General features: G+C 30.9%; 1 protein-coding gene across 3 annotated transcripts in view; it reads left to right on the forward strand.

Moving 5' to 3' along the window:
* The window catches only part of LOC134699302 (SANT and BTB domain regulator of class switch recombination-like), a 33,999-nt gene extending 24,380 nt beyond the window's left edge, over positions 1–9,619 (forward strand). Inside the window, exons 16-21 of one of the 3 annotated variants that reach the window (XM_063560910.1) lie at positions 512–590; positions 1,363–1,433; positions 1,782–1,864; positions 2,196–2,284; positions 5,219–5,280; positions 7,627–9,619. In XM_063560910.1, coding sequence (XP_063416980.1) covers positions 512–590; positions 1,363–1,433; positions 1,782–1,864; positions 2,196–2,284; positions 5,219–5,270 — 374 coding nt within the window. In that variant the 3' untranslated portion in view covers positions 5,271–5,280; positions 7,627–9,619. The remainder of the gene's footprint in view (positions 1–511; positions 591–1,362; positions 1,434–1,781; positions 1,865–2,195; positions 2,285–5,218; positions 5,281–7,626) is intronic. The other 2 variants (XM_063560909.1, XM_063560911.1) reach the window with 2 other exon arrangements.
* The last annotated feature ends 3,385 nt before the right edge of the window (positions 9,620–13,004 follow it).

The raw sequence follows: 13,004 nt of genomic DNA on the forward strand, positions 1-13,004 counted from the left end.
TTTAAGTAGTCTACCAAAAGTAAACACAACAGGATTGGTTCACCTCATGGAGTTTTTAACCCAATTTGTACCCAGATCTCATATAGTTATTCCTCAAATCCTTTAGCAGCTTGACTGAATTCATCCAAACTTGTACTGATACTTCAACAGGACATGATGTTGTGCACCTAGTTTTTCTAATGTTTGATCTTTTGAGGTTTTTCTATAAAGAAAAAAATGTCTTTATAAGTACCTTGCCATTTCTTACATGATTTTTGAAAATGGCAAATGACAAACATCTTCCTTTGAAGACTCACACATGTTTACCCTTTTTATTCTCTAAGTTCTTTATAGTGTTACCTCATTTGCAGTCGTCCCAAAGTCCTTCTCTTTGTTGATTCTCATATGAATATTTACTGATTACAAAAGTGTTTAGATAATGTTGAAAGTTCAGTATTTGTCTCTACTTCGTGTTTATCTTAAATAAAGATTAGTTTGGACCAATGTTTAATTTTGATGTTTTGTATTTCAGCCCGTAGAGCTAGAGGCATTAAGAAATCTATGGTTACAATAGATCCACAGGCAATTTTAATGGATGCCCCAGAATTTGAGTATGTTCATATCAATATTAAATCAAAGATGAAATTCAGCTACAATATATTTTCACTGTTTTTTCAAGATGAATAAGTATAATTCTAATGCAATTTGGATGTAACAATTTTTTTCATTGGCTAAAAGTTGCCGTCAAATCCACAGTTGACCAGGCGTAACTAAGGAGAGACCCGCCATTTTGAATTGATGAATCAACAAATGTTCGATTACTACTATGAAATAGAAAATAAAACAAGACCTACCTCGAATTCGCCGTTTTAATGTAATTTTATCCGAATTTGAAGCGTACAGGTAACGTAATAACCTCCAGTTTGTAAATTTTCATTTGTATGACGTCATGTTTAGCCATGACGTCTTTGTGCCAAAATTATTCATGAAGTTTCGCGGATTTTTTTTATTTGACAAATTTAGACATTTTTTCAAGTTTAATCGTATTTTTTCTTTTTGTAATGCATTAGAATCGGAATAACAGTAATGTAGTTGAAGAGTTGCCACCGTCAATTTTGATTTGATGGTCGCAAATCTCTGTTTTACTTTCTCCGCTACGCGTCGCCAGTAAAACTGCATTTGCGACCGTCAAATCTACAATTGAAGGTGGCAACTCTTCAACTACAGTACTGTTATTCCTTAACTAGAAAATTAATAAAAAAAAATTCTAGAGAGGTAATGTTTTAACTGTAGGTAAAAATAAAAAATAAAAACAATGAGTTTGAAAAACTTCATAGTATTTTTATAACAGACCACCTCATCATTACCATATTTACATTTTAGACAAACAAAGAAATCTACCTGGGATACAGGCAGATCCATGAGGTATAATCAAGATGCACAGAGACAGGAAGGTATGATAAAAAATATAACTTAAGTTCTGTTTCAGAAAAACATGCCTTAAGGGGACATAACTGTTCTTATTTTGTGATACCAGAATTCAGAAAAAAACATGAATTGTAAAACATGTAATGTTTTAATATCTAATGAAGATTTAAGTACGAACAAGCTTAACCTGGATGTCATTTTGCAGTATTGACATATTTTTGAAATGATTTAGGAAATAAAAATATTTTGTTATTTTTAGGACCTTTATAACATGACTTGCCATACATACCTTATTTTATCATATTTTCCACACTTTTGGTTAAAATGGTAGATATCTAACATCATTTTAACTGTTTAAAATATTATTATTTCAGATCAAAGAAGGATGAAGGAGATAAGAGTTTATTTGACAAAGTTAAGATTGAATCCAGAGAAAATTGATAAGCCTAAAAAGGAGGTTTGTGAATCTATAAGAAAATAAATATTTATAGTAAAATTAGTATTTAAATTTCTTTTTTTCTGCCTCGCTACTCCAGTTTCATCAAGGAATTGGCTGACATGATATAACCAAAAGTGTTGAATGTGGTGTTAAATAGCAGCAATTAATCTTTCAATATTTTTTTCGTAGCGATGAAGACTGCAGACAGTTCTTTTTCAATCTGGGAAACTTGTATTTTCCGCTGATATTTAATTTCTTTGTTTAGTCTATAAAAAATGTGTACATCGTTTTACATATGAAAATTTGTGGTTTTGATTCAAGCATACTGAATATTGTTATTATCTTGTAGTTTTTGGGAGGTCAGTATTGTAAGATTGAATCACAGTGGAGAGCCAATAATTTACAGAATGGAAACAAACCAGGAATAGGAACATTTAGGTATGTTTTGTTGGTAGCATAACATCATGTGTGGTATCATGTGATTGTCATGTGATTGTATGCTAATGAGTTTAGGGGGTAGTTTACAATGCTGTAAATTCAGGAACTATTGTTTGCATTTATTATTGATTTTTTTTACAAAATAGATTTAATTGTGAGATCAATTAATGCGATTTCAGGAAAATCTACCTACAGATATACAGATCTGATATTAAAATGCAGATGTTCTTATTATTCCAAAACTTGCACAGACGCATTATTCACAAGAATAAAAACCCTCGCAATAATTTCTGAATTTAGAGTAAGCATTATGATTTGCTAATAATAAGACATGGTCTTGTAAAATTATAGGAACACTTTCTCTCAAATGTATGTATCAAAGGCCAAGTTTGGATGGAACTTGAGTTCTGACTAGAGTTCCATATGAATGGTAAATTTTGAAGAGAAAGGTCTCTAGATTACCGGAAGAACAAGGCCCCTACTCTGAATACTTGTATGTTTACATTCAAATTTGATTGGATTGAAGTCATAACATCTGGGATATTGAGTGGATCTTTAGGAACCCTGCCACAATCCAGGGTTCCTCGAGTGTTAATGGCGGGAAAGCGATATCCAATCATAACAGGTGTTATATATGACCATGTCAATCCCATCTACTCTAGATATCCATCCGAACTTGACCATATATCATATCATATATACATTACATTGCAATATCATACCTTTCTGTTTTATACTACCATGCATGAATACACATAAGGTTAATACACAAAAAAATACACATTTAGTTTGTCTTATTATTTTATGAGCTATTTCACACCAGAGTGTTGTGGTTGTATTTTTGTAAGACTATTCATAAATATGTTCTATTCGCCGTTTCAGAATCTAATGCATTCTGGGTAATATTTTCAAAAATGTACACCGAAACGTCGTGATTGGTTGAAAACAGGGCTTCCAAAATTTTTCTGAGCCAGCCGGACATTTTATATCTGATCCGAATTTTAATACCTAAGACAAAGTCACAAAAGGCAATTATGGTAATCAGATGGCAATCCCAATGATTGACATTAAAGTAAAATCGATATTAAACTTTACTTTGATATGAATTTGATGTTCTGACATAAACTGTTAAAATTGGCATTGCATCATTCAAAGTGTGCACATCAGCGTGCTCATATCTGCATTAGACTCTTTATTTGTGCAAAATGAAGTTGTCTAGAACTTTATTTTCGTTTTTAAAAGTCACATTTTTTTAAACCGGATGTTGACTTGACAATGGTAAAACATGGACCATAGACGGATACGTAAAATCCGTGTACGTTAACATAGAACTACTGAGCGAAGAAGCTCTTTCCACGTTATTTCTTCAACAAAATACTTGAAATGAACGTTAGATACAGGTATCAATGATACTTTTAGCATTTTTGAAGAAATGTAGGATGCATAATTGAATTTCCTACCTGTGCACATGCGCACACGTGTTCAATACAACGTGTTCAACACATGCGCACACATGTTCAATACAACGTAGTGCTGACGATTTTTCATTTAAAAACCTTTTTAAATGATTTATCAAATCATGTTTATAAATGTATTTATCATATATTTTAAATCAATTAGATACAAGCTGCTGAAATGTACGAAAATAATTGGGAATGGACCCATTAATTTATACCATGTCCGGTACTGAAAATAGTTTACCTGTCACCTGAACAGGTAGTTTTCAGCTGTCCAACAACTAATTAGCCTTGATTAAAATTAGAAAGTATTGAAGTAGGGGTTGTTTTGATAGTAATTAATCATCATGTCACTTTTATGACCGGAAATGTATGGCTGTTAAAGGCAAAATGTTGGGTCAAAAAGATCGTGAATTTATATGTTTAATAAAATGACCGAAAAAGCCTTTGAAATTAAAAGTAGATGACCGTTTCATGCTTTGCCCAGTCGGTCTTTTACCGGACATTATACAAATGACCGGCATATATGACCGTTTTGGAAGCCTTGGTTGAAAACGTCCAAAACAATGGAAACTCAATCAATGTTGTGACGTTATTTTCATTTTGGGGTACGAACAATGAAATTGCCCATCGTGCTTTAGATTCTGAAACGGCCAATTGATGAACATGTTTTAGAAGTGAATTTAAAGATGGTCAATGTAAAATAAATTAAGTTTCACCTGAATTTTTGCAAAAAAATAATTTTTAATGAGTATGTAAGACTTTTTTTTAGAGATTGCAAATGAATTGCACAATTTTTATGTTTTGCAAGTGTTGATTGACTTTCTTGTAACTTGACAGTTCAAAGAGAGGTGAAGGATACCGAAGGGAAATTTAAACTCATAAGTCGAAGATAAATGGAATTTTTAATCCTTACAATGATGTTCAGTCACTGAAAAGAAATTTAAATGATCAATTAGTGGGTTTTTTATGCAGATATTTTATATATACATTCCTTTTTTAAAGTTTGATGGTGAAAATTTAGCTAAAAATGCCTTTGAACAAAAGCATAGAAATAAGTTGACAATTCTATGAAATTTTATATGAATCAAAGAAATCAAATATTTAATCTTTTTTTTTCCTATCAACAATGAAAAAAAAAAGTAATTTGCATTTATGCAAATTTTTAGCCTTTGTAGTTACAGCTTTTGAATAATATGCTCTTATATGAATGCAGAAATAGTAAACATTTGCTTATCCTGAGAAACTATTTATTTAGATAAACTGTCAGCTTTATAGTCTATAGTTCATACATGAAAATGATATATTTAATGTGTTTTTAAAATACCTCTTAGAATTTAATATATAAAGCTGTGATTGCTTCTAAACTTATTGTAGTGGTGTATTGAGATGTTCATACATTGTTACAAAAATATGATATCAAATGTGTTTTAAAAATACCTATCAGAATATTATAAGCTATGATTGCTTCACTTAGGGGTAGACCTATTGTTGGTGGTGTTCGACGGGAAAAATCACACATGTATTGATGTCGTCAAGGTTTGATGTTTTATTTTTAGCATGCACATATCACCAGCATGTAGCTTTTATTCCTTTGTGGTGAATGTTTACCATGCCAACCCCACAAAATAAATGGAAAAGGAAAATAGATTTTTTTGGTGCTATAGTTAATTATGAGTAGTAACTAAATTACACTTATTTTATGCTATTTATCTAGTATAACTATAAGTATTCTCCCAGTCCATTAACAAACCAAATATGAGTACGTGTATAAAATGATTATTTTGTCTGGGTATTTTTATGTTTTTGCAATAGTTAAATTTCAAAGTTTAATGGTGCACTTTAAAACCCTAGGAGGTTTGATCCCTCAAATTTAAAATTTAAAAATAATCAGAAAATTTAAATTACTTTTAAATCAATCCTGTGGCACAATTAAATTTTTAAGAACTATTTACTTCATAAAAACACCATTTGCTTTTGGGTAGATTAATTGAAGATGCATGGGTAGCCTTCAGCTGTTATGATGTTTGGTCAGGTTTTTGTCTCTTTGAAATATTACCCATTTCCATTCTCAATTTTAATGATTTTTGTCTCTTTGAAATATTCCCCATTTCCATTCTCAATTTTAATGATTAAAATACAGATTAAAAAACAACATTAGATATATGAGCCGACAGTTAAAGATCCTCATTGGTAGTTAAGATTATTTAACACGCCCATAGTTTTTACATATGATTTTTTAAAACATTAAAGGGGTTGGCAAACTTTAACTATTTTCACTATGTATTGATGCACATTTTATTCCAGGTATTTACTGCTATAAACTGCAAAATGTACTCTTTAACTATTTTCAAATTTAATCACTTAAAATACTTTTTATCTTGAATGTGTGCTTTTATGTGTTCCTCCATTGTAAAACTAAATTCAACTTGCATGACTGTCATGTGTTCACATGTATCAAATAATTGTCTCTGTGATGACTTTACTTAATTCTGATTCTATATAAGCTTTGCCTTATTGTCATATAAATGTATATATTGATTAGACTTTATGTCTGATTTTCATTCAGGTAGTGTATTGTTTGAAGATGTATATACCTAAAAAAAAAACACCAGAAAAATTGTAACCTAATCTATTAACATAGAATTACTTACTTTGTGGAGCAGTGTTTGTATAAATGTTAACATCATTTTATCTTAGAACTTTAATTCTGAATTAAAAATTGGAGGAATAGAGGTTTGTTTATATTTTTTTCAAAATTATTGGGTTTAGTGCAGTAGTGGTTTATAATTCACAATTTCACCCAATATAGGTTTTGAATAATTTAATGGGTTGCAGTTTAAATGTAAAAACAATAAAATATCTTGACAAATAAAATTTGTTGGACAAGAAACTGTATACATCACCATACTCATACCCATATCTTACTCTGATATTCAGACGATATACACTTATTCCATATGTATTACTTTATAGCAAACTGATTCTACATACATTTATGAAATCGTAGTCCTTTTCTTAAACATAAGCATAGTAAACCCAGAATCAAAACCGATTAAACAATTTAACATAATTGAAAAGATATGAAAACATGTAGATATGGGGAATACATTAATGAAAGAGGGATTTAAGGTACCAGATGGACAGTCAAACTCATAAATCGAAAATAAACTGACAACGCCATGACTTAAAATGAAATAGCTATCAAATTGCAGAAATACGATCTAAAAGATAATAGCTGATCAGAAGTTATTTGTTTAACATTTAAACAATTTCATGTATGTACTGTGGATTCATTTATTTTCGTGGGTACCAATTTTAGTGGATGAAGGAAAACTTGCATGTTCGTGAACATTTAATTTCATGGTTTTGCCAGAGTCTTCATACAAGCCTTTATGAAATTTATAATTCGTCGAACATTTCCTTTACCAAGGAAATCCTCGAAAATTGGTTTCCAACGAATAATAATGAATCCACAGTAATAGAATAAGTTAAATTTGATAAATGTATCGCTATAATGATTGGGCTATAAGTGTTAATTTGTAGTTTTTTTTACATCCTAAAATTTACTGTATAGATTTATATTCAATAATGTATGATATATGTTATATGAAAAAACTCAAAGACCCTTATTACAAAATTACTTTGGCATTGCCATAAAGGTTTCAGATAGCAACAGCACGAAAAAATGATTTTAAAGATTGGTTCATGACGATCAATACAAAGTTGTTGTTTTTTTGTCACAAATCAACCAGATTTTTGTTTCTGCAAGTACAGCTTAGAAGTATAGCTGTTTGAAAAAAAAATCAATTATTGTAATAAAACAGATACTATATGAAAAGATTGATGAGTTGTAAAACATATTTTTTCTGTGTATATTTTCAGGGCAAAACCAATGAGGTTTTCTTCCCTGAGATCGTCCATGTCTTGATCATCAGTATTGAAGTCACCCGGTATAATGACATTGATGTTAGCACTAGAAACATTGAACAAAGACTTGCCACTGCTGACATAGAAGCATTTATGACTTTTATTCACTGCATTTAATGCAAGAAATCATTTTAGCAGACAACAGGTGCACAAGACATTTATTTTTACAAATATGCTGCTTATATCACAAGGAATTATCTTTTGTATTTTATTTATAAACCATTTTTTGTTATGTTCAAAAATATTTGATATTGAAAATCACACTATAAGAATAATTACACTGTACAAAATTAAGTCATTCTTGCAAAAAATATAAGAAAAGAAACCAGGAGATTTAAAATCTCTGAAAATAATCTACTTTACAGTAATAACTGGATTCATTTATTTTTTGGTGGATGGAGGAAATTTTCATGGTTATTTATGTTTTGCTGATTTGCCTAAATCTGCATACAAGCTGATAGAAAATTTGAAATTCATTGAAACTTTAAATTTGTAGTTCATTGGATAAATCCTCACCTACAAAAAGAACGTAAATGAGTATTCAACAAATAAAAATGAATAACATCAATAGTCTATTTGCCAATTACTGATTTGATTGTAATTACACATTTTTTTTAAACAAATTACTTCCCTTTGTCAATCTTAGACTGGTTCTATACCGATTAATATTGGCTTTTGCCAATGCAAAGTATGATGAATTGAAATGATGTGGTGGTTTCACTAATTTTTCATGAAAAATAATTATTTATGTCGTAAGTATTTAGCTTAACAACAAATTAATGTAATTAAAAGATTTCAAAACCTTAAAAATTACTCACATTACACACAGGTAAATTTGCTCTTTTTGCTAGCTCTCAATTGTTAATGAAAATGAATGTCCCTCATAAGGGAGACAACTAAAAGAAAGGTCTCTAATTACAGGGTCAATTATGGGTATTGGTGAATTAACTATCGAACATAATTATAAAATATCATCCTAATGAATGAATTTGTCTAGCAATTTCAGGTATTCTATTGTCAGTTCTGTTAAGTTTTTAAACCAAGTAATTGGATATAATTTCTTTTTCAAAGATATTACAGATTGTTTGATTTTATTCTTTAGATGATAATGTTTTTTATTTATTATTATGAATTTGAAATTTAAAAGTATAACAAGAAGTAAAGGAAGCCCAATGTCATATGATGACTTGTCCAAATCAGTTTCACTCTGTTTTGCCTTCCTGGGTTTTCATTTTACCTGATAGATATCACGTGTAGCTGAATGGCTTCATGGATATGTAGTTCTATTTATAGATTTGATCAAAATGTTATTAGAGTTTACACATAACTTTTGTGTTTGTGTCATAGGGTTTTGGTGTTTTGCTTTCTTATTGACAATCTCACAACATCTGCATATATTAATGAAGATAAAAAAAAATTATCACTATCAATTCATTTAAAATAACAAAACAAGTATATAGAAAGACCTTTTTCCATATGTCAGAGTCAGACTGTCAGTTCGGATTATGGACCTTTGTTTTTTCATGGAATTCAAGCTATTTCAAATCTCTGAAACTAATTATTTATTTTCTGGATCCAGGAAAAAATGCTTTTTGATGTCTGGAATTGGTGATTTAGGATTTATTTTAAGATGATGTGCATTCCCATGCTGCCATGCTTTGACACAGGCCTGTATTTATTGTAGACTTTTTCTTCTGTGCTTCATTGTCTTTACAAAAATGTATGCAATTGTAGCCTCATGTGTTATTTCAGAATGAAATATACTTTCTTCTGTTTCATTTATTGTCTATGCTACTCTGTTTAATGAATAAAAGTGTGATAGTGTATTTAATTTTTTTTACACAAAAAGCTTAACAAAGGGCAAGGAGATATATCTTAACAATTTTAATTTACTATATTTATGTATTTTTATATGTTTGATTTTGAGCAATCTATGTGATTTATTTATGATTAAAGATAATATATGGAAAGATTTGAGTTTCTTTAGTTGTCACAAACAAAATTGTGTGGTATGGGCTTTGCTCTTTGTTGAAGGTGTACAGTAGTTGTTAATGTGTATGTCATTTTAGTCTCTTGTGGTCAATTGTCTCATTGGCAATCATACCACATCTTCTTTTTTTATATTAACCTCACCACATTCTTTGCATGTATGTGGCTATCCAAAATCAGCAGCCTGTCATTTTGATGGTTGTCTTTGCAAATTGTATTGTTATAAACTGTTTCCTGTGTTTAATGTGGAGGTCTAACTGACTAAAGGGGGTAGGTTTTTGTTAAGACTGCTACATTCGTCACAGAAAGCTCAATATAGGGATAGTGATCTGGCTATGGCGTGTTGGCGAACTTCTTGTTGCTTCATACTTTGTATATAGAGGCCTTATGTAACGAAGTTTCTGTCTGTCACATGTCCATTGTCCTTGACTTCATTTACTTGGTTCAGTGACTACTCGGAAAAAAAGTTTAGATTTTTTGTAATGTTAATTTCTCTCTTAACATGATCATCATATTTGGTATGTGCATACCTTGCAAGGTCTTCATACCCATTAGAATTTTTCACTCGACCTTCACTGCATTTCATGGATCAGTGAAGAAGGTAAAGTTTTGGTGGTCAAGTCCATATCTCAGATATTATAAGCAATAGGTCTATTATATTTGGTGTATGGAAGGATCGTAAGGTATACTTGTCCAACTGGCTGCTGTCATTTGACCTTGACCACATTTTCATGGTTCAGTGATTATAGGTAGGTTTTTGTGTTTTGGCCTGTTATTCTTATGCTATATGCAATAGGTCTACTATAATTGTAAGGTGTAAATGTTCAACTTGCAGGTGTCATCTGACCTTGACCTCATTTTCATGGTTCAGTGGTCAAAGTGAAGCTGGTTTTTTTGGTTTTTTTTCTAATACTATATGCAAAGATCAACTATATTTGCTGTAAGGAAATATTTTGACATATTTCGGTTTGCAGGTTTTATTTGACCTTTACCTCATTTCACGGTTCATTGCTTAGTGTTAAGTTTTTGTGTTTTGATCTTGTATTGAAGGATTGTTAGCTGTATATGTCTTTCTGAAAGGTATCATCTGACCTTGACCTCATTTTGGTGGTTCATTGGCCAATGTTAAGTTTTCTATGAAAGTAAGATGAAGTCCAGGTAAGATGAACCTGTCAGACAGACATGAATACCTAAAAAAAAGTTACAATAAAATCTTTACAATCAAGAAATCTCAACCTTGAAAAATGAACCATGCAAATTAGGTCATTGAAATTCATTCTATATATTGTTGTCTTACTTGTAATTTCTGAGAAATGGATGTCATTACAAAAACTTATAGCCCTCTTGATTTTTTTTGTTCTTTTGTCTAATGGTTGCTATACATTGACATTTAACTCTCAATGCATTTTATTCAAAATAAGTACAATTTTAAATAAAAGTTGTCCTAACTATTGCCCATAGTATTAAACCATGCTATATGGGTTTTGCTTATTGTTGAAGGCTGTAAGGTGACCTATAGTTATTAACATCTATGTCATTTAGTCTCTGGTGGAGAGTTATCACATTGGCAGTTATACCACATCTCTTCATTTTTAACCGGATTTTTGTGACAAAAATGTCGGTTATTAATTTGGGGATGTACGGCGGGCGGCAATCAAATGTTGTCCGTGCATTAACTCATGAACCGTTCAACCAAAGCTTTTAAAATTTTAATATGTTGTTACTGACAACTAAATGAAGGTCAAGTTTAATAATGGCGATTTCGACTTTTACCGTTCAGGAGTAATGGTTCTTGAAAGATTGAAAAATGATGTTTCCAGTCGTGTCCGGCCATTTTCTCATGAACCATTCAACCAAAGCTTTTCAAATTTCAATATGTTGTTACTGATGACAAAATAGAGGTCAGGTTCAATAATGGCGATTTTGACTTTTACCGTTTAGGAGTTATGGTTCTTGAAAGATTGAAAAATGGTGTTCCCAGCAAATTTCCCAGTCATGTCAGTGCATTTTCTCATGAACCATTTAACCAAAGCTTTGCAAATTTTAATATGTTGTTACTGATGACAAAATAGAGGTCAAGTTCAATAATGACGATTTTGACTTTTACTGTTCAGGAGTTATGGCTCTTGAAAGATCGTAAAATGACGTTTCCATTCACATTGTTGCATTTACTCATGAACCATTCAATCTAAGCTTTTCAAATTTTAATATGTTGATACTGATGACAAAATGGAGGTCAAATTTGATATTGACGATTTCCACTTTCACCAATCATCAGTAATGGTTCTTGTGATATTGCCAGGACACAAATAAATGTTAATAAATCCGGTTTGCTGTCGTTGTGACAGCCACTTGTTATACATTTAGTAATGATTTACATAGTTTGTGGTAATTATCTACAAAGTTTCATCAAATTCTGATGTGTGGTTTCAGAGGAGTTGCAATGCCAAAAACAATACTGAAAGACTGATGGATGCATGAACTGTCTGTATGAACACATTATCCCCACCTAATCCTGTGTTTACAAAAATATATCATTTTAAGCAATTATTGAACAATAAAATGAGATCAAGAACCATAGGGCCAAATAAAAAAAAGATGTGTGTTTCCTATTACCCTACCCTCCTTATTTTCAAAGCTAAAAAATAGCCTACTCCGAAGGTTTTTTGTCATTTTTTTAATCAAGTCAGAATGTTCTTCCCATAGACTCAATGTAAAAACAGTTAAAAACTAGAGGCTCTAAAGAGCCTGTGTCGCTCACCTTGGTCTATGTGACTGTTAAACAAAGTACGCAGATTGATTCATGACAAAATTGTGTTTTGGTGATGGTGATGTGTTTGTACATCTTAATTTACTGAACATTCTAGCTGCTTACAATTATCTCTATCGAAAATTAACTTGGCCCAGTACTTTCAGGAGAAGATTTTTGTAAAACATTACTAAGATTTACGAAAAATGGTTAAAAATTGACTATTAAGGGCAATAACTCCTAAATGGGTCAACTGACAATTTTGGTCAAATTGACTTCTTTGTTGATCTTACTTTGCTGAACATTATTGCTGTTTACAGTTTATCTCTATCTATAATAATATTCAAGATAATAACCAAAAACAGCAAAATTTCCTTAAAATTACCAATTCAGGGGCAGCAACCCAACAACAGAATGTCTGATTCATCTGAAAATTTCAGGGCAGATAGATCTTGACCTGATAAACAATATTACCCCTTGTCAGATTTGCTCTAAATGCTTTGGTTTTTGAGTTATAAGCCAAAAACTGCATTTGACACCTATGTTCTATTTTTAGCAATGGCGGCTATGTTTGTTGATAGATCAAAACTTCGGA

Source organism: Mytilus trossulus, unplaced genomic scaffold (genome assembly GCF_036588685.1).
Source record: "Mytilus trossulus isolate FHL-02 unplaced genomic scaffold, PNRI_Mtr1.1.1.hap1 h1tg000050l__unscaffolded, whole genome shotgun sequence".
Lineage (NCBI taxonomy): Eukaryota > Metazoa > Mollusca > Bivalvia > Mytilida > Mytilidae > Mytilus > Mytilus trossulus.